At 37.9% G+C, this 23,774-nt stretch overlaps 1 protein-coding gene across 1 annotated transcript; it reads right to left on the reverse strand.

Annotated features, from left to right (window-relative positions):
* Positions 1-540: 540 nt before the first annotated feature.
* On the reverse strand, positions 541-21,638 carry usp28 (ubiquitin specific peptidase 28). Its single transcript, XM_017719859.2, has 26 exons — positions 21,497-21,638; positions 20,334-20,408; positions 19,375-19,495; positions 18,698-18,785; positions 18,416-18,578; positions 15,026-15,112; positions 14,640-14,777; positions 14,009-14,079; positions 13,844-13,920; positions 13,601-13,749; positions 13,349-13,476; positions 12,585-12,680; positions 12,309-12,467; positions 11,363-11,577; positions 10,979-11,049; positions 10,590-10,818; positions 9,420-9,734; positions 9,202-9,335; positions 7,374-7,628; positions 5,181-5,276; positions 4,901-5,079; positions 4,473-4,551; positions 3,289-3,368; positions 3,072-3,195; positions 1,381-1,576; positions 541-1,240 (listed from the first exon to the last, which is right to left on the reverse strand). The coding sequence occupies exons 1-26, from the start codon at positions 21,542-21,544 to the stop codon at positions 1,068-1,070; spliced, it is 3,546 nt and encodes a 1,181-aa protein (XP_017575348.1). The 5' UTR covers positions 21,545-21,638; the 3' UTR covers positions 541-1,067.
* Between the last annotated feature and the right edge of the window lie 2,136 nt (positions 21,639-23,774).

Consider the following 23,774-nt stretch of genomic DNA (forward strand, 5'->3'; position numbering starts at 1 on the left):
ATTTTATATTTCTGATGACATTAGATATAAGATGATGCACTTGCAGAAGGGAGAAAGTCACAGGAAAATAAATCAAAATAGGAGTGTTCAAAAAGGAGTTCAAATTATCCAACCCTACAAGACCATCTAAAATAAAATAAACAATACTTGGAGCTTTCATCTTTGAGAGATAAGAGGCTCCAGTCTATGCAGAAAATACCACCATCTTCTAAGACTGAATCTTGGAGGTGTGGACAAATATCCATGCAGATTCCTTTGAAACCTAAGAGCAAGTCTAATGAAAAGAATGGAAGCTATAATAAAGATGAAGCATGGACATTATTGAAATGACATAATATTTAGTTGTTGAGGATTCTTTTCTACTTTTTTCCTGACACTGAAAAATGAAGAACTTACTTATTTTCTTCTGTTGTTGTGACTGTAAATTATGTGGTTTCTGATGTTTGCACAGTACTGTAACCACAAGACATCAAAGACAAACACAGTCAAGAATCAGAAAAGTCAGAAAAACACCAGAGTAAGAAAGACAGAACTCAAGTGGCAGAGTACAACAAAGTGGGAGAAAGTTTATTGTGGGTCAGCACAGGCTTAGAGGGATGGAACAGAGGAGAGGAAAACAGTTAAAGAATCTGAAATAGTGGATGTATGGTAAACTTCTATGAATGGTTATCTTCACAGCAACATCAGTCTACAGTACATCTGGAAAGTCAAATAATATAAACCTTTTTAAAATACCCCACCTTTGCTGTCCTCCTTTAATTTTGCATTAGCAACATTAGCATTTAAAATGCATTTTGTGTTACAAAATGACATCCATTTGATCTTTCCTGAGATCAAACATCTTGAAAGAGCATGAGAAATCAAACAACAGCTCTTCGAATCCTTCAGTGTGCGATCAGAGTTGACCAAAGGGTTGTGACAAAAGCATGATAAATATATGTATAAAAAACTACATAGCTTTATAGTCAGTGCAACAACAATAGAAAACCAGTGTTTGACATTTCAGCCTGAGGCAGAGGCTAAATGGCAGTGAATTACCATGATGTTGCCTCGCCTTCTGTCCGTGCTCACTTCACAGTGACAATGGATGTGCTGTGAATGGATTCCATGACGGCAGCCAGACGACTACACAGGTCGTGGGGCGACTTCCTTACTTTAGGTGGTTCTTTCAGCACCACTCGCTCAGCTGAGCAGTCAAGAACCCTTGGCAAGAACTCACTTAGCTTCTCCTGCAGAGACTCTGTCATATTCACCCAAACATAAATAGTACATCAGACTCTTTTACTTCAGAAAAGCAAGGTACATCGGTTGTACCTTCACACAGGCTCTTTATAAGAAAGCATTTTAAATAGTTATAGAGATAATACTTTAGAGCCTTACCATCCATATCCTGCTCCAGATAAGAGCACCAGTGGTTTCTGATTGCTTCTATGACTTCCATGTCCTCCTGGCTGATGCTGTCTCTAACCATGAGGTGCATGCAGGGGATGACACAGTCATTCATGATGGTCACTGCCTCTTCCACATCATTCTCTTCTCCGGTCTTAAACAGTGTGGCTGCATTCTCATTCAACTCCTAGAGGGCACACACCAGGGAAAATTTAATAACAGCCATGTGTATCAAACGAGGAATACTGATGTAGGATTCATTTGTGCCTTTTAATTAATTTTTTACATAGACTATAACTATATAAATACAAACCCCACTTCCAGAAAAGTTGGGACATTTTGGAAAATGCTATAAAAACAAGAATCTGTGATGTGTTAATTCTCTTGAATCTTTCTTTAATTGACAGAAGTACAAACAAATTACTTTTAATGTTTTGGCTTGGAGAGAGGCTTGGAGAGAGTCACCAGAGAGTCGTCAAACAGTTCAAAAAGAAGATTTCTCAATGCAAGATTACAAAGACTTTAGATCTTTCACTCTCTACCATACATAATATTGTGAAAAGAATTGTGAAAATCTCAATCCATGCAGAGCAAGGCTGGAAACATTGTGTGACTTTTGAGCCTACATACGCCACTGCATGAAAAACTGTCATGCTACTGTATTAAATATATTAAATATATTAAATAGCAAGTACTTCAGAAAACTGTTGTCCCTTAACACAGTCACAGCCTCTGAATGCAACTTTTATGTAAGGAGAACTTTTTGGGTCTGAAAGACAGAGGAAATTTGTGCTGTGGTCAGATGAGTCCACATTACAGCTTGTTTTGGGGAAAATGGATGTTGCAGTTCTCTGCGCCAAAGACAAAAGACACCATCCAGGCTTTTATCAGCAAAAGGTGCAAAAGCCAACATCTGTCAGGGTATGGGGGTGCATCAGTGCCCATGGCATGGGTGATCTGCATATGTGTGAAGGTACCACTGACATGAATGTGCATATTATTATTTTTTTAGAGAGACATATGCTGCCATTAAGATGTCTTCTCAGGATGTCCCTGCTTGCTTCAGATAATGCCAGTTGTAACAGTGTAGCTTTAAAGACGCAGCCTGCCTGCCTGCAGTCTAGATATGTCTTCCATTGAAAACGTGAGGCGCATCATGAAGAGGAGAACCAGACAATGGTGACCACAGACTGTTGAGCACCACTTTCCACTTGCAAAACAGCAACAATTAGTGTCCTCAATTGATTAAAATGATTAAAAATGACTAAAAAGTGTAATATAAAATATATAAATATATAATTAAAATACTACTGTGGTAAACATGCCTGTGTCCTACCTTTTTTTGAGTATGGCACAGTCATCAAATTATACATTTTATAAATTTGTTTATATTTGCAAAATACCATTAAGTTGGTCAGTGAAAATATTAGAAATCTTTTCTTTCTACATTTGTCAGGGAAATAAAGGTTCAAGAGAATTAGCAAATCACAGATTCTTGTTTTTACTGCATTTCACAAAAAAACTCTTATAATAAACTCATATAAAAAAATTAAATATATGTTTGTATTCCTAATCCATTTTTAAATGATTCTGTTACACAATTAACCAATTGTACATGTTGACCATGTAATATCTCTATACACTATATCACAACATGGAATGTTAACATCAAGAATACATACCTTCAGACATTTTCTTCTGTAAAGTGCTATAAGTGTCTGGTCCACTCCTTTCCTCTCCCCAGTTTTAAGCAGGGCTGTGTTGTCTTGGTAAGCATGTGCAAGATAAATCAGTGCTTCTCGAATTCTGTGTAAGAGAAACATCAGTATGTTATAGTCTGGTCAGGTCTCAGGTATAGGGAAATAAACCCCTAGTGTACTTCTCAAAGCCATTACATACTTTCCATTCTGGTACTGTTCAAGGCCTGTCAGCAGGTATGCAAACACAGTCTTGAACATGCTGTAGTCATCCTGCCATTGCTATAGGACAAGAGGATAAGAATAAGTTAGTTCACACATATCCAGTTGATAGGGAATTATATCCTATAACTTATTTTTTTTTATTTTTATTTTTCTGTGCAGGATTTTGTGGAAATCATTAAAACAAATTCTCAAACTTCTCTTTTATAGATGTTTTTAAGACTGGTATTCAGTACTGTGCATGAGAGACCACCCTTCATTTAGTCAATTTCCAATCAAAAGAGCAATAAGTTCTTAATTTTGCAGCATCAGAAAAAAAAACATTTGACAGAAAAATACTCCAAAACCCAAACTGATTTTTCAGTATTTAATGTGCCCACTCTTTACCTCTATTCAGCTTTCATTTTTTTCAAGAATTCTGCAGGGATGTTTTTCCACACCTACAAAGTTCAGTCCAGAAATTGGTTGCATTTTCTGCTTCTCACAATCCAAACACATTGAGTGATGTTGAAGTCTGGACTCTGGGGTGGTCAGTCCATTGGTCTGAGAACACCAGCAGCTTCTTTGTTTGATTTAAGGAGATAATTTTTCTATATTAAAGTTTTTTAGCATTTTTTGCCCTAATTCTCATTCCCGCATATGTATCTCATCATCATCTTTTAAAAAACAAGCATGTTATTTGGCACAAGTAAAAAATATTGCAAAATACTATATTTAGTAAAATATTTATTACAAATATTTTACTAATTTGCTTTGCAATAGGGCAATAGTAACCAGACTGTAAAAAGAAAAGTTATGAAAAAGCAACATTATTTACAGATTTATCTTCAAAAATTAATGTGGTCTGCTAACAAGAATTTGGTCACTTAAATTGGAAAATGTTACTAAAAACAATTTTCAAATCAATTAAATTATTCAGGTTTATATGTAATTATTTGATATTGCTTGTGTAACAAAAAAGAAAATTAAAAAAATTATTATTTACATTTTTTCAAGTTTATGTTTCTGAGAATAACTAGGGAGCAAATGATACATTTTGCTGCAATGTTAACATGGTACATCAAACCCATTCACTTCCAAAAAGCAAGGAAAATTTATATTTCAACTATATGGGCCATTTAACACTGACTGATAACACTGGGTGTTGACTGTTAGTGATCTTACTAGGTATTCCTCCATGTCCATATCCTCTGGTCTGATGAGACGTAGTTTGGCTCTGGCTTCTCTCATGATACTGACAGCCCTGAGAAGAGAGAGAGAGAGAGAGAAAAACTGTTTCCAGTGCTGTTTAGTCAAACAAATCCTACTTTCACATACCGCCAACTTCTTATTAACAATTTAAGAACAGTTTATAATGATGAACTACCCTTGCAGTAGTTATTCATTCTCTCTGCGGCTCATGATGTCAAGAGTAAAGCATCATTTGGAATCGAAGCTGAGGAGTGTACAGCATGAATGATGACACACTCTACAGCAAAGCACAATAAAATGACTGCTCAATATATTTTACTTGGCGCTTGTCAGCAAAGCCCCTTGTATCCATTTTAGCAAGCTTAAGCTTGAAAGACCAAACAGAAAAAAAAGATGAATACCTGTCATCAAAGCTCAGATTGCGGTCACCAAACTGCTCCAGCAGAGTCCTCTCAATGATGGGGTTGGGTGCTTTGTTCTGGAAGAAATAAACCAACACGTGCTGGAGGCGAGGGTCCTGATGCGGGGTGGTCTCCTCTTGAGACAGCTCATACAGCCTGGAGTACTCTTCATGAAACGCCTTGTGAAAAGCCAGGTCCTCTTAGTCATACAGATTATAGCATCTCCAGTTGTATGTTTTATTAATAAAGGGAATCATGAAGAATCTTAGAAGGGAAATACCTTGATAAGGCCTGCCTCAGGGCCATCCTGGTCAAACACCTGTCTGGCCTTGGCGATAGCAAGGATAATGCCTTGCATGGCTGGGGTAAGCATCAACTAAAAAGTTAAAAAGATTGAACATGTATAAGCAAATGTTATTATACAGTGGTTTAAAGAAAGGAACCAGAGATGATTCACTATCATATACATAACCAGTGAGGAGTTTGGATGAATTTACTCATTGAAAGATTTTTCTTATTTTAGTAATTTCTACATTGTACAATCCTTATAAAATCTAAGGAATAACACACATGCATCTATGCAGTGACAAGAAAGAAAATCATCTTTTATTTTAAGATTCTTTGAAGTAGCTTTGACAAGCCACATTTGCCTGACATTTGCCTTTTCTCAAGCAGCAAGACTAAGTAATGGCTGAGTCCCAAAGGGGCAAGATTCAAGACCCCAAAACAAGCCTTAAAAGGTGCAGTATATGATTCTGGAAAATGACTGTTGATATTAAATTCAATAGTAAAACAAATATAACTCTCCCTTCAGTGCTCCTTCAGAAGCTCTGCCCCAAAATTCATGACAAGCACTGTCAAGGTGAACAACACTGGGCTGGTAAACTTGTTTTTTTTTTCAGATTTTCTTTGCCATAAAACCTTTCGCAAATGGAGAAACACCATGATAAAAAGTTAGAGCAAACAACCACAGAGCAAGTAATACAGTATAACTAACATTAACTAGGTTACTGGTAAGCAAGCTGTCGCTACAACTGCTGCTGCAAAAGCTAAACCAGTTGCTATCATAAACATTATCGTGGGATAATGCATTATCGTGCCTGTCAAGCGGAAACAGAGCAACCTCCTCATCCATCTTCATTTCAACTCTCGATTAAGCTGATTTAAATTTTTCCATTTCACTTTGAATGCCATCTCAGGTGCCAGAAATTTTTATAATGTTATAATTACATGATGAATTATATAACTATGTAATGCAGTACATCCATATTCAGTTAGTATTCTGTACAGGTTCAAGTCTGCACCTCTACCATTTGTTCATATATTTTGATGCCAGGAATTGAAAAAAAAGGCTAAAAATATTCTGCTGCAAAACAAAATTGTACGTATAAAAATAACTAAATGAAATTCATATCCTCTTTCACTTATAAAGACAAACTGAAAAGTAGACTGAAAGTTTAGAATGTATCTCCAACAGCTGTACATGAGCATCCTTGGCTTCTTGATGTTTAGTATCCGCTCTAATAAATCAAAATAATGCTAATGCCAATTGACTAAATCAAACACAAATAGACACAAAGTTTTTATTAAGAGTTGCTGAAGTATGAGTCATTGCATGCTGTTCACATATAAATAAAGGAACCTGGTCTTGGTCGAGACCACAGACTGAATGTGATGAGGCCAATCGCCAAGACCAATACAGAGATGATAGAAAGAACTTGAGTCAAGAGCTACAACACTGAGAAGAGCCACTTGGAATACTTTTCCAGCAGGCTTTAATAGGTGGAGCACTTGCTGGTTGTTGAAAAGTACCTATTTGGGGGAGAGAGGGCATATTCAAATAAAGTCTTCTTTGTGAGTTCAGACCACACCTTCAACATATCATCACTGTTGTATCTTCAAAAATGTAACTTTAGAGAAGAAGGAAAAAACATGCTCAACTTTCTGTGTAAGTGAATGTATGAAGGTATTCAGGGCCATTACAAATTACTCAAAAAAGGAAAAAAGACAAAATAAGAGATTTTGTTCCAGCAGCAAGGATACGCTTGTAGTATGAGGAGTGACTGCTTGAATGTAGGAGAGGAGAGAACTCTCAGAACCTGGGCAGAGGTTCTAGGATGTCAGAATGCTCATAACAGGAAATGGAAGGTAGAGATGGAAATTTATTTAGTTAGATTTTATTTAGTTCAATATTTTAGTTCCACACTAAAATCTAGATAGGAAAGAGGAACAACTTTTGGTCTTCCTTTCCATCTCAAATTCTGGCATAAATTTATTTCAATGAGAAAAAATTTTAGAAATAATTTTATACATAGGCATCAAATACAGGAAACAAGCAACTATTTCACTGTTTATACCATCATAGAAACAAATTCCAAACATGTAAGCAAAAGCATTCAGATGAACACGTCTAACTTTTGTAAAACTGGTACTGTAAATATGATGAGTCTTTATAATTCATCGGTGCCTGTACCTCTTCATTATATCCGTCTGCCTCAGACAGCACCACGATCTTGCCCACATTGGGGATTTCCACCTCAGACACTTCGTTCACAGGCCGACTGTGTATGGTCTCCGTTGGGCCGCCCTCTGCAGATGCAGCCTCTGCCTCAGTCTCCTCAGACCCCTCAGGCTCAGCCTGAGGATCAGACACTGCCTCTGGTCCTGTCTGCTCACTGTCCGGCTGACCAGCCATCTCAGTCTCCACTCCCACTGTCGATACAGGGCTCTAAGGAGACAAAGCAAGAGCGTTTTATAAATGCATTTAACACAGCTGTCCAAAAGCATCTATATTTATTACTATCCGTGCAACAAAAAATATTATCATATGTAATAGGTCAATCATATATGTGTACAATTTGTCTATTTTAGCTTGAAAATTCAAAACGCAATATCTGATCCACACCACTAGAGGTCAGGCCATTACCATTTATCACACTACTTGCCCATACTACTTACAATGCTGCTGCTGTCTTGCAGAACAGTCGGTCACATTGAGGTACATCAATCAGATTTATGAGTCAAAGACTTGATTAAAATCAAGGGAAAACTCCGGTATTGATGTCTGAATCAAGACCCAGAGCCATGTGTACTAATGACAGAGTCGGTGTGCTGATTGATGATGAGTGATTGAGTTAAACACTTCAGTACTATTCTCTCTAGAAATCGAAGAATTTAAAGCGCAGATGACTCAGAGCGCAAACAATTGCTTGTTGATTGAAGCGTCATGAGCCTGTTCTTGACAGTTACTCTGAACAATTGCACAAATGAGGCCTTGCATTGTTGGTGCCCATAACTACAGGAGACTTGATCTATTTAAAGCATGTGTCTTATGCTGTGGACGCCCAGTGCCCAACAACATTGAGTGTGCCATGAGTCAGGAATGATGGAAAGATGCTCAATGTCCCATGCACCCTCTGTCTATCAGCCATATCTCCTTACCACAGGCCAGTGCACTTGCAACATGGCAGGGAAGAGATCTTACAGGGATAAACTTCAACAGCCACTTAAACCAACATGAGGCTGTAATACTAAACAGATGCAACCACACATTAACTGTACATACATCTCTTCACACTTTCTGTCTTAGGATGTGCGCACACAGACACACACACAACTACAAGGAGTGGACAAGACAACTGGGTCACATTTTATAGTGAAACTTGAAAGAGCAGTATTTTAGACATATCTTTTTGCTTATTAAATGGCCCATATCATGGAGAACATGAGAACATGGAGAACACTTTTATGAAATAAGACATAATTAAATAAAATATTTAAAATCCACTAGACCAATTTTCAACCTTTATATCAAAGATTTGTATGTGACATAAGCTGTTGTGACATCAAACATTATTGTCACAGCAATTAACATTAATGGTACCATGACACTTATATTACGAACAAAATTTGTTTTGACAACTCATGACTACATATGACATTTGACATAACATGTTTGTGGCATGGCTATATCAATGTTATATAGTGTTACTGTTTTTTTGTATGTGTAAAATCCTCTCCCAACAGTGTATATCATAGAAACAAAGAGAATTCATGAAAGTGCCATTTAGTTACTTTTGAAACAAATGAATTTCATCTATCTCAGCATATTGCCTTGTATTTCTGTTATTTGCTGTTGGAAATGTATGCATTTTATAATTATTTTAGATTTCACGAAACTGTAGATGGTCATTTAGATGTGGAATTAGATCTAGAAAACAGAACATGTACAGTAGCAAATGTGTTTCCTTTAGGTCTGTATATGTGACCCATTTCTGAAGAGGGTCAAATAACAGGCTCACCTGACTCCTATCTGGCCCCTCATCTGGCTGGCTCTCGGCTAGGCTGGTAGACGCAGCCTCCTCTGCCACCTGCTTTACCTCCTCGCTGAACTGTGGTGACAACGATTCAAGACCTACTGGAATGGCAAGAGCCTCTGGAGAGCACAAGGATCAGCATATGATGATGAGTTGCAACAGATGTGAGTGGTCATCCTACCTCGACACGAGAAGTAACTGACCTTCTGATTTCTGGACTGGTTCCTGTACTGGCTCTGCAACTGCTCCTTCGGCTGCCTCATGTGATTGTTCTTGGTTTGACTCTGGTGTTGGTTCTGGCTTTGGGTGCTGTGGTTCTGTGCTGGGTTCTTCACTGTTGACATTATTGTGTTCTGAGGGAGCAGACGGCTCCTCCTGAGAAGCCTGACAAAACTGCTCCTCCCATTCTCTCAGCTCCTGTTGGAACCAGCGGTTATCTTCACGAACGTAGCGTCTCAGGATGGGAGGAAGAGAATCCATGCCTTGCAAGACCTGTCCAGTCTCATCATCTGTGTCCTCTGCCATTGACACAGAACAAAAAACAAAAAAAGAAAACAAATTTGCAAATTCCAACAATGAAGCTGCCGGTGTTCTCAGCACAATGGACTGACCACACCAGAGTCCAAACCACAACATCACTGAATGTCCAGTATACTCCAGTATAATCAGAATATACAACCAAATATCCCCGCAGACTGAAAAATTCAAAGTCAAGCCTGAAAAGAAAAAGGTGGATACACTAAATACTGAAAACTCTGATTTTATATTTAGTTGTTGAGGCTGCTGTGTTAAATATGTTTTCTGTTTTTTTCTGGTGCTAAAAAATGAATAAACTTGTACTTAATAGTGACTAGAAAATAAAAATTGCGAGCAGTTACAAGTTTCATAGTAATTACTGAATAGTAAGCTGTAAAGCAGTGGGTTAACCCAAAATTTGTGCAGTTTTAAATATTACATTTGGACTAGGCAGATCTCTGCCAAACCACTACTTTAGGATTAAATTTTAAAGATTCAGTTACAGGTTAACTCAATAATAAGCCTGGAGTTAAAGCAATAAAGAGAGGAAAATATTGATTGCTAGCTATACACATCCACAATAAAGGATTAAACCTTACACTGACTAACAAGTAAAAAAAAAGTACAGGCTCTTTTGGTAAGTGCTCCACTATATGTGCAAATGTTTTTTACAAATGAGGTGTTTTCACCAAAATCTCACGAAGTAATACTTTTCAAACATTTCAAACAGCTCAGACTCCAGCTTTTAAGGCCAGCTATTGCAGCTGTCTTAGAAGATCTTGTAGCTTGCATTTTATTCATATTACGCATCTTAAATCAGGCATCTCTGAATATTAGGCTACATTAGAGGGAAGTACCTGCTATGAGGTGAGGAAGTCTATCATTGATGTACATAAGACAGTAAGCACTGGCATTAGTCATGCCTCCATAAGAGTCTCGGACCAGTTCCTCCCACGTCGACTCTGTCACCATGACATCATTGTACTTGAGCCAGCATTTACGGGTGTGGTCGTAAATGTAGGCCCAGTAATGGCCAGCAGAAGCTTGTCCCTCATGAACAAGAACTGCATGTAGTCTATAGGGCACCTGAAGACACCAGAGGAAAATAACACAGTCTTGGTACAGGTAAAACATTAAATGCTGCAACCTAAACTGATGCCACTTAAAAAAACAAAAAACACTGGAAATACAAACATCTCCAGCTCCAGTCTCAAGTGCCAAGGGCTATTTGGGATATAGACTTTACCTGACACAAACTGTTATCTGAGTACATGCCCTCCAGAGCCTGGCTGACCTTGTCAATGCTGGCCTTCAGCTCTGAACGCAGAGAGAGAAGAGCGATCAATAGGGTGCACCTGAGGCCACGTTCCTGATACACTCAAACACATTAGGATATCTTCTAGAAAATAAGGCTGTGCTCTAATACAATACGTTAAAGGGCACAACATGCAGTCCTTGAACAACAGTCAATACTACTGGGTGGAAAAGAACAAAACATTTTCTGTAACACTTGGTGAAACATAGGGATTAGTTTTTTCCTGTTCTCTCTTGCTGAGGGAAAGATCTAAGTGATATTTCACAGAGAGAGAAAATGCCTCAAAATGCCTGAAGGTCAGAGCCAAAGACGCACCATTTATGTTGTTCTCCACCTCGGTTCTCCAACGAGTCAGGCAGCTCCTGACAAAGTGCAGTTCCTCCTCAGTCACGCTGTGGGGGGCTGGGTGCAGCGGCCCATCCATTGGGGGTCTGCACTGAGTAAAGGGCTTGTGTATAGGTGTCCTCTGTGTAGCAGTCTGTGTACAGTCTGAACCATTTGACGAGCCAGCATCTTCTGGTTCTGTTTGGCTATCGAAGGTTCCAATAAAGTTAGTTACTTACTTGATTCAGCTGTGAAATGTATTATAGCTTGAAAATCCAGGTTTTCTGTTAATCTGTGCATATTTTGTTTCACAAGACAACATTAAGGAAAAGGAAAGTAAAAGGTATACACAATTTTCCTGTTTACATCTTAGGTGTTTTAGTTTAGTCTTTCAGTTTTGCTATACATTGAGGCTAATGTAACTAATGTAATGGAAGATTTTACCCAGTGGTCACATTGTAAAACAAAATACAAAGGGTGGGTGTGTGACCCAGGTGGGGGGAGGTGGGTTGCCCCATCACATCCAATATGAATGGAATGATATGTATAGTACTCATCCAAAAGTGATGGAAAGGGGGTGGAGGTTTAACATGATGAATGATTTTGACTGGTGGGATGACATTTCCTACATCAATTTGATCACTCTTATAAACCCCCAGTTAAAAATTCTCTCACTATACTGGAGTATATAGTGCCACACTGACAAATAATTTTGTTTAAAAAAACGTGCTTAACACAAATCTCAAAATAAGAAGTTTTACATATGTTGATAACTGACTGGTACAGTCTTTGTCAGGTACTGACTGGTAAAGTCTACACTTTTTGTCTACATTTGCATCACAGCTCCAGCTCAAAACTAAAGATGCAAACTACATAACCAACAAAGCAGTTTCAGAAGAATTGAAAGAAAATTTTTTTGTATCACTCTGGTGCTTGCCTAGTGTTTTCTGAGTCAGTTTCTGTGTGGGAGGGAGAGTTGGCGGGCGCTGGCGCACTGGGGGGTGTGTTTGTAGGCTTTGTGGTGGCGAACTCCAGCACATACTGCAGCATATCTGCCAGAGGGTACTTCGTTGGCCCAGAACCATAGTTTTTGTAGCTTTACAACAAAAAAAAACAAACATACGCAGAGGCTGGGTAAGATTTAGAAAATACCTGCTGTAGAAAAACAGACAAAATGTCCAATTTTGCACAAAACGTCTAAATCTGTGCTGACCTTTCAAGTTTCTGCTGCAGAACTGTTAACTGATCCTTGAGCCTCTTCACCTCTCCTCTTCTGCCATGAGTCTGTTCAACATTTCTGTGAAGGTATCTGCTCACAGGGTACAGAAGAGACACCCAACTGATATATATATCATTGACGGGTTGTCAATAATAATCGCTGATACTGGCAACCTGCAGTTTTATCAATATCAGTGAAAATATAGCTAATTAGTGAATTTTTTGGTTGCAATATCACAGGGATTCAAACTTAGAATAATCTGATGACAAGGTAAAACATTAGACAGTGTCATCCAACAGACAATCACTATTTAACCATATGACAGCAATACAGACTGAACTGGAGAATGTGAACAAAAAATACCATCATAGTTAGAACAACAAATACGTAAAGTGTATTCAAACTTTACAAGTACAATAACAAGGTATAGCACAATGATATTTTTATACAGAGAAATAATGAAAAATAAGAATATTAGAAGTAATGAACATGAACCAACCCCTTGTGCTACAAAAATTATATTAAGAGTTTCTGTTGTGACAAACTGAGAAAGACTTTTACTAAAATTAGACTTTAACTAACCTTAAAGTCTTTAACTAAAAATACTTTACTGTAACGTGCTATTTTAAGAATAAAATATACACATAAAACTACACGGGCTGATATAATTCCTAGGCGACTAAAATCTGCATCAGTATTGGCCACAATATTTTCATATGGCTTGGGCAATATATGAGTTTAAGACATTTCCTCCTTACCTGTCCATATACATAACCTGGGGGAACTCCAGTTTTTTGTGTATTTTTTCTGGCCGTCCTAAAGACTGATTGAACTCAAATCTAGAGAGTTCAAAAGTCAATACTGGAGGTAGCTTTGAGAACCATCTCTGAAACAAGAAATGTTTTATATTTTACAGTTACACAACTTTAAATCCCATTTTGCACAATATGTACTACAGTGTCTGCAGCAACTGCTACAATAAGCATGTAGTTTTAGATCAGAACACTAACCTCCTGGCCAGACGACACCGTCTGATCACAATGCAGGGACTCAATCTCTCCTTCCACCATTGCGCCCTCCAAACATTCATCCAAATTGTTGAAGCCATTCACCTGAAGGGGGTACTGTCCAAACTGCTCGATGGTGGACAGAGTCTTTCCTGTATGCAGTGAATTCAGCCATAAGTTTAAGCAATATAATAAGCAATATATCTAATATACATGACACCAACGACATGATGTTTTTGCCAATACCGTCATGAACTCTCTGAGCTACAAATGTGCCGTAGAAAAGCTGGACCATTGGGTTGTCCTGTTTATCCTCTGGATTACTAAAAATCAGAGAATCCATATTGTAGTGCAGTTAGATTTAAGTGAAAAATCAAAACAAGCCAATTTTTTTTAAGCCTTTAAGCTCACCTTCCGTTAGCCGCCAGCTGGAAGGCATCCTCAAGCCAGTCAAGCAGCTTATGTGTGAACTCACTAACATCCTAGAACAGGGATAAACACTGTTGTCTCACACACAGTCCCTACTTAACCAGATCACTGTGTACCTTAATCAACTGCTTTGCAGTAAGAGCAAATAATGTATACATTATGTACAATCCCATTCAAATGAATGAAGTCCCGATGTGTGGTACTGGGCAAAACTCAGAGGCTACCTTCCATTTATTTACTTTCTAGTCAAAACAGCCATTATGTATTAAGTTATTCAGCATCAGAAAAAAGCAGTGAACATATATTTAACAGAAAATTACACACAAGTCTTAACCACTAAATAGAAAAATCATTTTTTCAGTCTTGGTGTGTCCACACTTCAGATTTACTAAAGTTTTTATTCTTTTCAGGAGACTTGCTTTCAGTTTTCCAAATAAATCTGCAGAAATGTTTTTCCACACTGCTAACTAAACATTGAATAACTTGTACTTAATGGCAGTTTTTCACTCTAAACGAAATAAAAAGTGTGGTTTCTGACTTTTGCAAAGTACTGCATTTAAATAATTTGTGTACAAAAAAAAGTCACTTGCTTTCTTAACTCATGTTTGTGTACCTGTTGCGCCTCGCTGGTCCTGAAGGCATCCCTGAGCAGCTCCACAGCTGCAGAGGGGTCCACAAACCGGCGGTTGGAGCCCACCATAAGAGCGAAGAGGCAGCGCAACTCCTGCATGAAAGCTATGTTTCTCTTTTCCTAAAATGCAGAGAACTATTCACATATAGAACTACATATGCACTCACATTGCACATGTTGTGCTGAGAAGTACTTCTTATTATGAGATATACAAACAAATGGTTTACTAAAGCTTTCATATATAATCACACTTTGATTGAAAAGCACCCCCAGAAGCACATTTATATCCCAGAAAGGATCTAAAGGCGAGTGTGTGAGAATGTTAGTTAGAATATGAGCCAGATCCTCACAGGCGGCTGATTACTCACAGAGTGGCTCTTGCATTTCTCCAGCACGCGCTCAGACAAGCAGTAATTGAGCACCAGTCTGCGGAACACCGGCAGATGGAACAGAGACTGAGAACAACAAGAGCAAAAGGATTCTCTGTGACTCCGGCATATCATCTTTTTCATTTGCTTTCATTTACTGCAAGACATGCTCATCAATAGAGAGTGATGGCTGAGGTGGATTTTTGGATGTGAAACACCCAGAAGTGGGTAATTACTGAGGTTAACATCAATGTTTTTTGTCACACAACAAAATGACGGGGGGCGGATGAGCTCTCAAGTACTTGAACTGAGCGCATTAATACTCAAACACTGCAAACATCTGCTCCAATTAACCTATGTCAGCTTGGAAATCTGGCACTTTGTTTCTAGCAACTCAACAATAAATAGAACATCAAAAATATTGTGGTACAGAGTGAGCTAAATATACACCAAACATCTAGGACTGGAATTAATATGAGGCGATAAATAGTACATGTAGAATTACGGCTGAAAACTAATATTGGCATACAGAAGCACACTTACAATTACAGAATGTAAAAGCAAACAATAAGATGGGCAAACACATAGTCCTATGCAAATGTTTAGGTGCCCCTGATCAAACTACATTTTATTGATTTTCAAGGTGAAAATAGGTACAGACCATCCACTTCTGCACATTTTAATACATAATTACAGTTTCTTTGCTGAACATATTGTAAAAAAGAAAATGTGGCCCTTGCAAAAATGGCTTAATTGATATTTTCACTTAAAACAAAGTCAACAAAACATCTATTTTGTCTGGGGATATTCAAACTTCTGCATATGACTGTAAAAGAATGATGTTTACAGTGCACTAAACAAAGTAATGCACTGAATTTATTTTCATTTAAATGTATACACATCAATAAAATAATTTTGAAATAAGACATTAATTTTGTCTTTTAGTTTACTTAACTCTGGCAGTAACTGTGTTGATGTTGATTAAGATTTGTTAAGGTAAGATCTTTTATTCATGTGGAAATTATGTATACATATGCATTAAATAAATAAACGTATTTATTTTCGGTGCATTAAAGTTCATGTCAAATGACATCATACTGTTAATTTTTGTTTCAAAAAGTAAATAAATGCTAACAACACATCTCAGCTAATCTCCTAGGTTTTATCAAAACATAGCCTTTCAAGTTCATTGCAGCCCTATTTAATTAGCTCTGCGGTCTATCGGTATCAGTAAAGGCTTGAATTTCAACACAGACATCTGAGAAGCTCAGCTAAATTCATTCTGGAGTGAGTGTAATAGAATTAGAGTGCTGAAATGCTTCTGCACCAGAGGAAAAAAAAGAGAAGCAACCTCATCTTTTCAAGCCTCCTGTCGTTAGCAACACCGGTAATTTGATTTGCACAGTATGGCTAGATTACATGGCAACAGGTTATGGAAGGAGATTGTGAATTGTTTTGCTCAGTTTAGAACACAGCGTTCTGTAACTACATCTGTTTACATTCTGTGAAAATGGCCTGCATCAGAAAATGAAAAAAAAATCTCAATCTTGGTCAAATCATCATACACACACACACATTGAACATGACATGTGTTAATATTATACTTCATCAAGCATGACTCCTAAAAAATACCCTAAAAGGCTCCTAAGAGAGAAGCTCTCTTTAGGAAAATACTGAAGGAACAGTTGGGGGAAAAAAAAATCTCATTTACAAAATATTTCCCTTGTCCTAAATGTATTTGGTTAGACAAGACATTCTGTGTCTGAAGTTTACTTTAGTTCTATGTTGGAATTAAAAGGCTAATGTGACTAACAAGTAATGGAATCTTGTTCTTACTTGGAGATGACTTAACCCCTCATTTAATTTTTCATCAAAAGAAAATTTTAATGGCTTACTCAACATCAGCCAGAAAGGCTATTTTAGAGTGCTTTTATTGCTTGCCGTTCAGTTCCTTTGGGCTGCACCAAAGCAGAATATGATACATAGCATTTCTGGTTTGCTTAGTGTTCACACTAATATATTTAAAATCAAACAAAAACTGATTGGGTAGATCTTATGATGCACAACAACTATGATAATGTCCACTACACCTTCCGAAACATGCTGTTCTCTCTTCTATCTGGGCTCATTGACTTTATTTATGTGTTGTTTTATGGGTCTTCTGATACCAGAGCAATAAGCTACTAGACTTCCTGCATTACTGTGGTTTTGCATGACAGAAAGCAACAACCTGAGTGGCATAATATAAAAAAGAGAGAAGCTACATAATACAAATGTATTAATGTGTACACAGAAACAAACTAATTCCCCATTAGTTAACATCATGCTATTGACTGGCACTGAAATACAACCTACCTTTTTTTATTATAGACTGTTCTGTATCTATTAAAAATAGACAGTATGGTACACAACAACAAACAGTAGCAGCCTGATTTTTTTTCCCTCATACATTTATCCATTTTATGAAAAGGCTTTATAAACACACTTAAAAAGATGGATCTTCAAGGGTTCTTTATCAAAGAAAATGGTTCTATGTAGAACTATGTACACCCAAGGAACACTTTGCATAGCACCAAAAACTGTTCTTCCATTGTTGTGAGCTTGACATTGTAACAACAGAACAAACATTTTTTGAGCCAAAAAGATTTTATACAGAATCATCTGTAGCACATTCTCCATCAATCTGAAGAATGCTTTCATGATGCAAAGAACCCTTTAATCGTGCAATAGGTTCTTTGAGCGCTCATGGTTCTGCATAAAAGCATTTCTTTACTAAAGAACCCTTGAATAACCTTCTATAGCCATCTTTTTAAGTGTGCAGGCCAGTGTTTATAGTGTGTAAGTTTATAGGACAGTGTTTGAATCCAAGTCTACTTGAGATGACTTAAGAACTCAACATGAGACAAATATGTGTTGATTTAGGTCATGCAGTTTGTGTGATGCTAATGGTGAGATACTGGCCTCAGTGAAAAACATTGTTTGCAAATGAATCAATTCTTTTGGGTGAATGTTGGGAACAAACTGACCTTAAGGAGCTGTTTTTTTCTTATTAAGATAAACCAAATGTGTAGATTCTATGACACTGTAACTGTTTTTGTCAGACTAAGAATTTATTGGAGATTAAATGACAGATAATATTGCTCACTCAGCTAACGTTGGGGGGAAACTGACAATGCTACTGAATGAAGCATTGTTTGGGAGCTGATAGTGTCAACTCTTCATTTGTGAGTGAGCTGATGGATCTGGCTCACTGAAAAGAGCTGCAATGCCTCTCAATCCATCAGACAACAATCATATTTTGACTAAAACTCCTTCTGTGGTAAGGAGAAAATTGTACTCACTTTTTTAGACCCACCAAAATATTTATTACAAAGTCAGACAGTTGCCCACCTGAATGACAGCACTGAACCAGCAGGTGTTGCCCACATTGCGGATGCCCACAGGACAGCCCTCCTGCCTGATCCAGTCTGCGGGGCTGCAGCTCTCTCCTGATGCTTCGCTCCTCTTCCTCTTCACTTGGGCGGCATTCTCCTCTGCACTGGCCTCCAGAGCTCTGCAGGACAACACAGCTCAGGCCTAATCAACATCGTAGCCTCAAACATCCTCACTGGACCAGCCAAATTTTGCCTTTTTTTAAAAATGTTCTGTGAGGTTTAGAGCATGATGGGATACCTGTGGAGCTCTCTCTCCTCAGCCTGGGCCTGTTGGGACTCCTGCAGACTGAGCTCAATGGCAGTCTGCAGGTCATCCTTAGCTTGGTCTAAGGAGAAACACATTGCAGCAGGAAGGATCATCATAAAAATATAAATATATCATGTCATATAAATCCACCACATTTTAGCCATTTAAAGCTGCATCTTTGTGCTCCAGTTTCTTATGGTCATTTCACATTACATTTACATTAATCGTTTGGAAGATACATATAACTGAAGCAAGTATGGTCCAGGCATACTCATATAGATTACACTGAACAAATGCGAAACAGTTGGTTTTGTTTATTTTCTCTATTTTGTCTATTACTATGTACTGTATTGCACAAATTGAGTAGCTTGCATGTAATTTTGCAGGTTTTAGCAATGCAGTCATTGAAATGCATCGCTAATGTATTCTGTCAATGACCAAAAACAAAACAAACCAAAAATCTCCAATATGGCAGCTTTAAAACAGAAAGTAAAAATTGTTTTAATTTGCAAGCAATTCTGTTGGTCTATTTGTCATGAAACACAATGTAAGGCGCCGTCGCTGTGCTGAAATGATCAATGAGAAAATAAGTGAAAATAACTGAAAATTTTTTTGGATGGCGATGATTTAAAATATGGGTTAAATACTATTCCCTTTTATGTGCTTACTGTTGTGGTTGTTGGAAGCTTCTCTCTGCTGGTCTGCAGAAGGTTCCTCAGGCACCTGCTCCTCCCCTTGTGTTTGTAAGGTGAGGAGGCCAACAGCATGGCTAATGTCACCCTGACTTGCCTGGAGTCAAAGTAAGTCAATCAGTAACTGCACATTATTCAAGGACTTTTGTGTGAATATGTTGTTTCAAATGTTTACATTACAAATCAAAAATCACATCAAACAGCCTCTTAAAGTGGAATTCCACAGATTTAGAAAAATCTTTGCATAATTAAATCGGTAAGAAGCCTCTGCATAATTACATCATCTTACAAAATAATGCAGAGTAGTTTGATATGAAACGTGCCATTCTAGAAGAACTTGGCGAGTCAGAATTGTTCACAAAAGTGATGATAGGAACCAGATGTCTGAAGAGCATTTCACAAAAAATCCTCACTGTGAAACAGTAACTAAAGGTTGCCTGATGACTGTGGCATTGTTTTAAGATCATTTTGTGCATGCAGAGTGTTCCCAGAGAAATTATTATTATTATCAGTATTTTAACATTACCAATGTTAGGCATAAAACCTTAGAAAACAAATGTAGGTTCCCTGGTCTTTTTTGGATAATGAATAAAGTACATTTTATGCTTACATTTACTCCTACCATCACTATTACAAAGAAATTTGAGCTGGTAAATTTCTGTGAAATGAACCAAATCACATCAAACCACTCACAACAACTTTATACTCACTTGACCACTCAGCTGACATCTCAACAAATGAATTATGCAGAAACTAAATAATCTTTTGGAGACAGACTGAGGTTCAGTTGAGCCACTCCAACAGCCAGAGGATAGGAAAAAGCTTACATGGTGTAATATACATATTTACAAACATTAATCAGGCTTAGGTTCTTTTTAAATCTAGGTCAATGTGATCATATTACTGCTTATGCAGGGCTGTTAGCTTGAACCTACGTTAAGGGCACTCTGAAGAACCTGCAAGTCCTGAATGCCAGTGATCTCCCTCAGTTGGTTAAGCAGCATTTCATTCTAAACACACAAACATACAAAAGTTACCAAGATCAGAAAACGATTTATGGCATTTGCGCTTAAAATAAAGGGTGTCGCAAAACATCTTGTGCAGAAGTGTAAACCGATGACTTCAAAAACAGTGCAAACGATATGAGAAACAATTTGCCCTCAGATTTATCACCTCAACCACTTCACTTCACTCTAATTTCACCTAAATGAAGACTGCAGGCAGCGAGGAGCCGCACAGCACAGACCAAATTCCATATGATAGACTCTTATAAGATAACATCTCACCAGAGACATTCTTCATAGACACATTTGCCTCTCAGGGTGAGTCATATTAAACTGTGATAGCCACAGAAATCTATGATCAAATCTCCCCTCTTTTGTTAAATCCTTGTCATAGGTGGTATGTAAACATTAAAAAGACCATGGACCAAACGAGAGGAGCGCAGGGGGGGTGAGGGGCTATATAAAGCAGTTCAGGCAGCAGGTGGAAATGTCAAAAAGGCCGTGAAGGCAGCCAGACACACAAGCCTGGGAGCATGAGACATATATGGAGAGCTGAGGGCCTGGAAGCCCTGGCTCACGCTCTATTTTAGGCCCCGACACAGATAACGGCGCTGTTTATCATGCCCCTCACCATGTTACCCAGGGTTTGAGTGACAAAACCAGTCGGAACTTACCAGGAAAACAATCACTAACCTCTGACTGGGGTATATACAGTGGAACTAAATCATTACTCTTTAAACCATTAAAGGTTAAATCATGACCAAGCTAGTTACCACAGAGAAGAAACAGAGCTTACAACTCAAAACAAACACGAAACACATGCAAAGAGAACTTTTTCTAAGTACATATTTCTACTACCTGACAAACTAATAAAAATGCTAATAACTGTATAATGCAGATGGCCAAGAGCTACAGACCGTATGGGACAGAACCTCTGCTCAGGACTTTAAACAGTCAATAGTAATCAGTCAGCTGTCTTCAGCTTTCACACAAATTAGCCAGTAACTGTTGCGTTGAGAACGCATGAACAGCAGTGACTTTATCTTTAACAACAAACATCTTGTACGTGTTACAGCACACTGCTCACTGCTCACCAAGTTCGCGGAATTTTCCCCATGTTCACAGTCTTGTTCCACTTTCATGGCAGCAGTGCAGGACAGTTGGACTTTTTACCCCCAAATTCCTTCGCCCTGACTTCGGAGTACGACCTACCTCCATGGAGCACTCAGCGCAGAATTTTTCACACCCGTATTGCGACAAGCCCCGCCTCCCGCGCTATGATTGGCTATTGTTTCCCGGCCACTTCGCTACGATTGGCTACGAGTTCATATTCACGAACAGTCCACCGCGAATAAGAACACAGCTAGACGATTAGCGAAAGCGACAGGACAGAAAAGGCCAATCACAGCGCAGGAGGCGGACTTTTCCGAAACAGGTGAGAAGTATGAGGAACGATTTGGTTTGAGGTGCTGCGCTTTCAAAAAGGAAAGTTTCTAGAACTTGGAAAAGTTGAAAAGCGGTCAATCCTACGGTGGCCATTAAGCACAAAAGATACTATCAGAGTACCAAAGCAACCTGTGTGGCTCTTGATTCATCAAATACCATTTAAAAAGACCTTTTTTCCCTTTATCGTCTATCAAAATGCAATTCTTTCACATCATCTTTCTCTCCAGTTCACACCACCTACCATCCAGCTAATACACTCAGCTAGCTCAGAGACCCACAACTGTGTCATCAAACAGTGGTTGAAATTAAAGGCAATTTTAAATAAAAAACACACAAAAATAAAAAAAATGACAATTCTTAAAAGGAGTCGACTTTAAACAAATTGTCAATTTAAATGAAAAAATTATCTAGGAAAAAGGTACAAAGCCTGTAAGTCAATGTGAGCAATATATATAGTTCTTGTTCAATTAGCAATCCAGGTTAAAACAATCCATAACTGCAAGGAGGCTAAGGAGGTTTGGGATGTCTCCGGTGATCCTCAGCAACTTCTACAACTGCGTCATTGAGAGCCTCCTGACCAGCTGCATCACCGTGTGGTACGGCAGCTTGACCGTGATGGATCGTAAATGCCTACAGAGAGTGGTGAAGACTGCAGAGAAGATCACCAATTCTCCACTGCACACTCTGCAGAACATTTACAACCACAGAGTCCAAAGGAAAGCTGCCTCCATCATCAAAGACCCCACCCACCCCCAGCACGGTCTGTTCAAACCTCTGCCCTCAGGACGGAGGTATAGGAGTATGATGTGCAAGACCTCCAGGCTAAAGAACTCCTTCTTCCCCACCGCAATCAGAGTTCTGAACCAGAAATAACTATTCACACTTCGGTCTGCCAGACTTAGGTACAGACGTGTGATGTGTACCCCACTGGTAAAGAACTCTTTCCTCAGGAACAACCTGCAACTACTGTCACTTTAACTGTAGCACATGTTTACAATTGCACTATCGCACTTTACTACTCATTTCTGCTGCAGATAATCATGTTCCCGGCAAGGCACAGCACTATTTACCCATACCACTGTAATTTATACATTGCACTATTTCTTGATTAATATATATGGTTGTATATATACTCTTTATATTCTTAATGTTATATCTGGCATTCTTAGCGATGCGCAAAGTAAGCTTTTCATTGTATATAAGGAAACCTGTTTCCTCTGTACATATGACAATAAACACTTTGAACTTGAACTTGATAAGCAGATGTAAATATATTAATTTTCATGAGATCACAAAAAAAAGAAAATCACACAAAGAATTGAAAACAGACTTAGGCTTGCAGTCTTTTCATAAATGGACTGCAAGCACTAGGGCATGAAAGGTGTGCTTTGGAATGTTTACAGTATTTACATTACAATATCTATATCAACTCTTTTATTTTAAAAAAGTGGAGAATTGGTATGAAATGGGCCTTTACAAGTCCACTGGTGATTTTGATGTTGCTGCTTTCCAGTTATAATTCCCATAATGCTTTGCAAGATAGCTTGATTTACAATTTTTAAAATTGACTACTCATAAAATAACATGCTTTCTTTAAATGTTGCTGCTTTTATTTAAAGTTGTTCTTTTTTCTCTTCTCTCTTAAGTTCTTCAAAGATTTTATTTATTGTTGCCTCTTTTTAAATTTGTCCTGTTTATTTAAAATTTGGGTTTATTTTAATGATCGTAATTTAAAGAGGCCTAATTTTCTTACAGGTTCACTGTATAAATCCTATTAATAGACCTGTTGAAAGAGATCATATTTGATGATTTACATGATGTAACTGTTTCTTCAGTTTCCAAAAACACATTTTCTGTTGTGTAATATTATCTATTATTATTTATTTATTATTTATTATCTAATATTAAAACTTCAAGTGGTGTTTT

Source organism: Pygocentrus nattereri, chromosome 16 (genome assembly GCF_015220715.1).
Source record: "Pygocentrus nattereri isolate fPygNat1 chromosome 16, fPygNat1.pri, whole genome shotgun sequence".
NCBI lineage: Eukaryota > Metazoa > Chordata > Actinopteri > Characiformes > Serrasalmidae > Pygocentrus > Pygocentrus nattereri.

What these genes read in the sequence shown, in the direction of transcription:
- usp28 (XM_017719859.2), bottom strand. Translation starts at nt 21,544, where the DNA reads ATGAAAGTGGAACAAGACTGTGAACATGGGGAAAATTCCGCGAACTTG. An exon ending in ACTTCCTCACCTCATAGCAG is followed by an intron (nt 9,735 to 10,589) that starts GTACTTCCCTCT and finishes TGTCAATGGCAG; the next exon opens with AGGACACAGATGATGAGACT. An exon ending in CAGACGGATATAATGAAGAG is followed by an intron (nt 5,277 to 7,373) that starts GTACAGGCACCG and finishes TTAACTTTTTAG; the next exon opens with TTGATGCTTACCCCAGCCAT.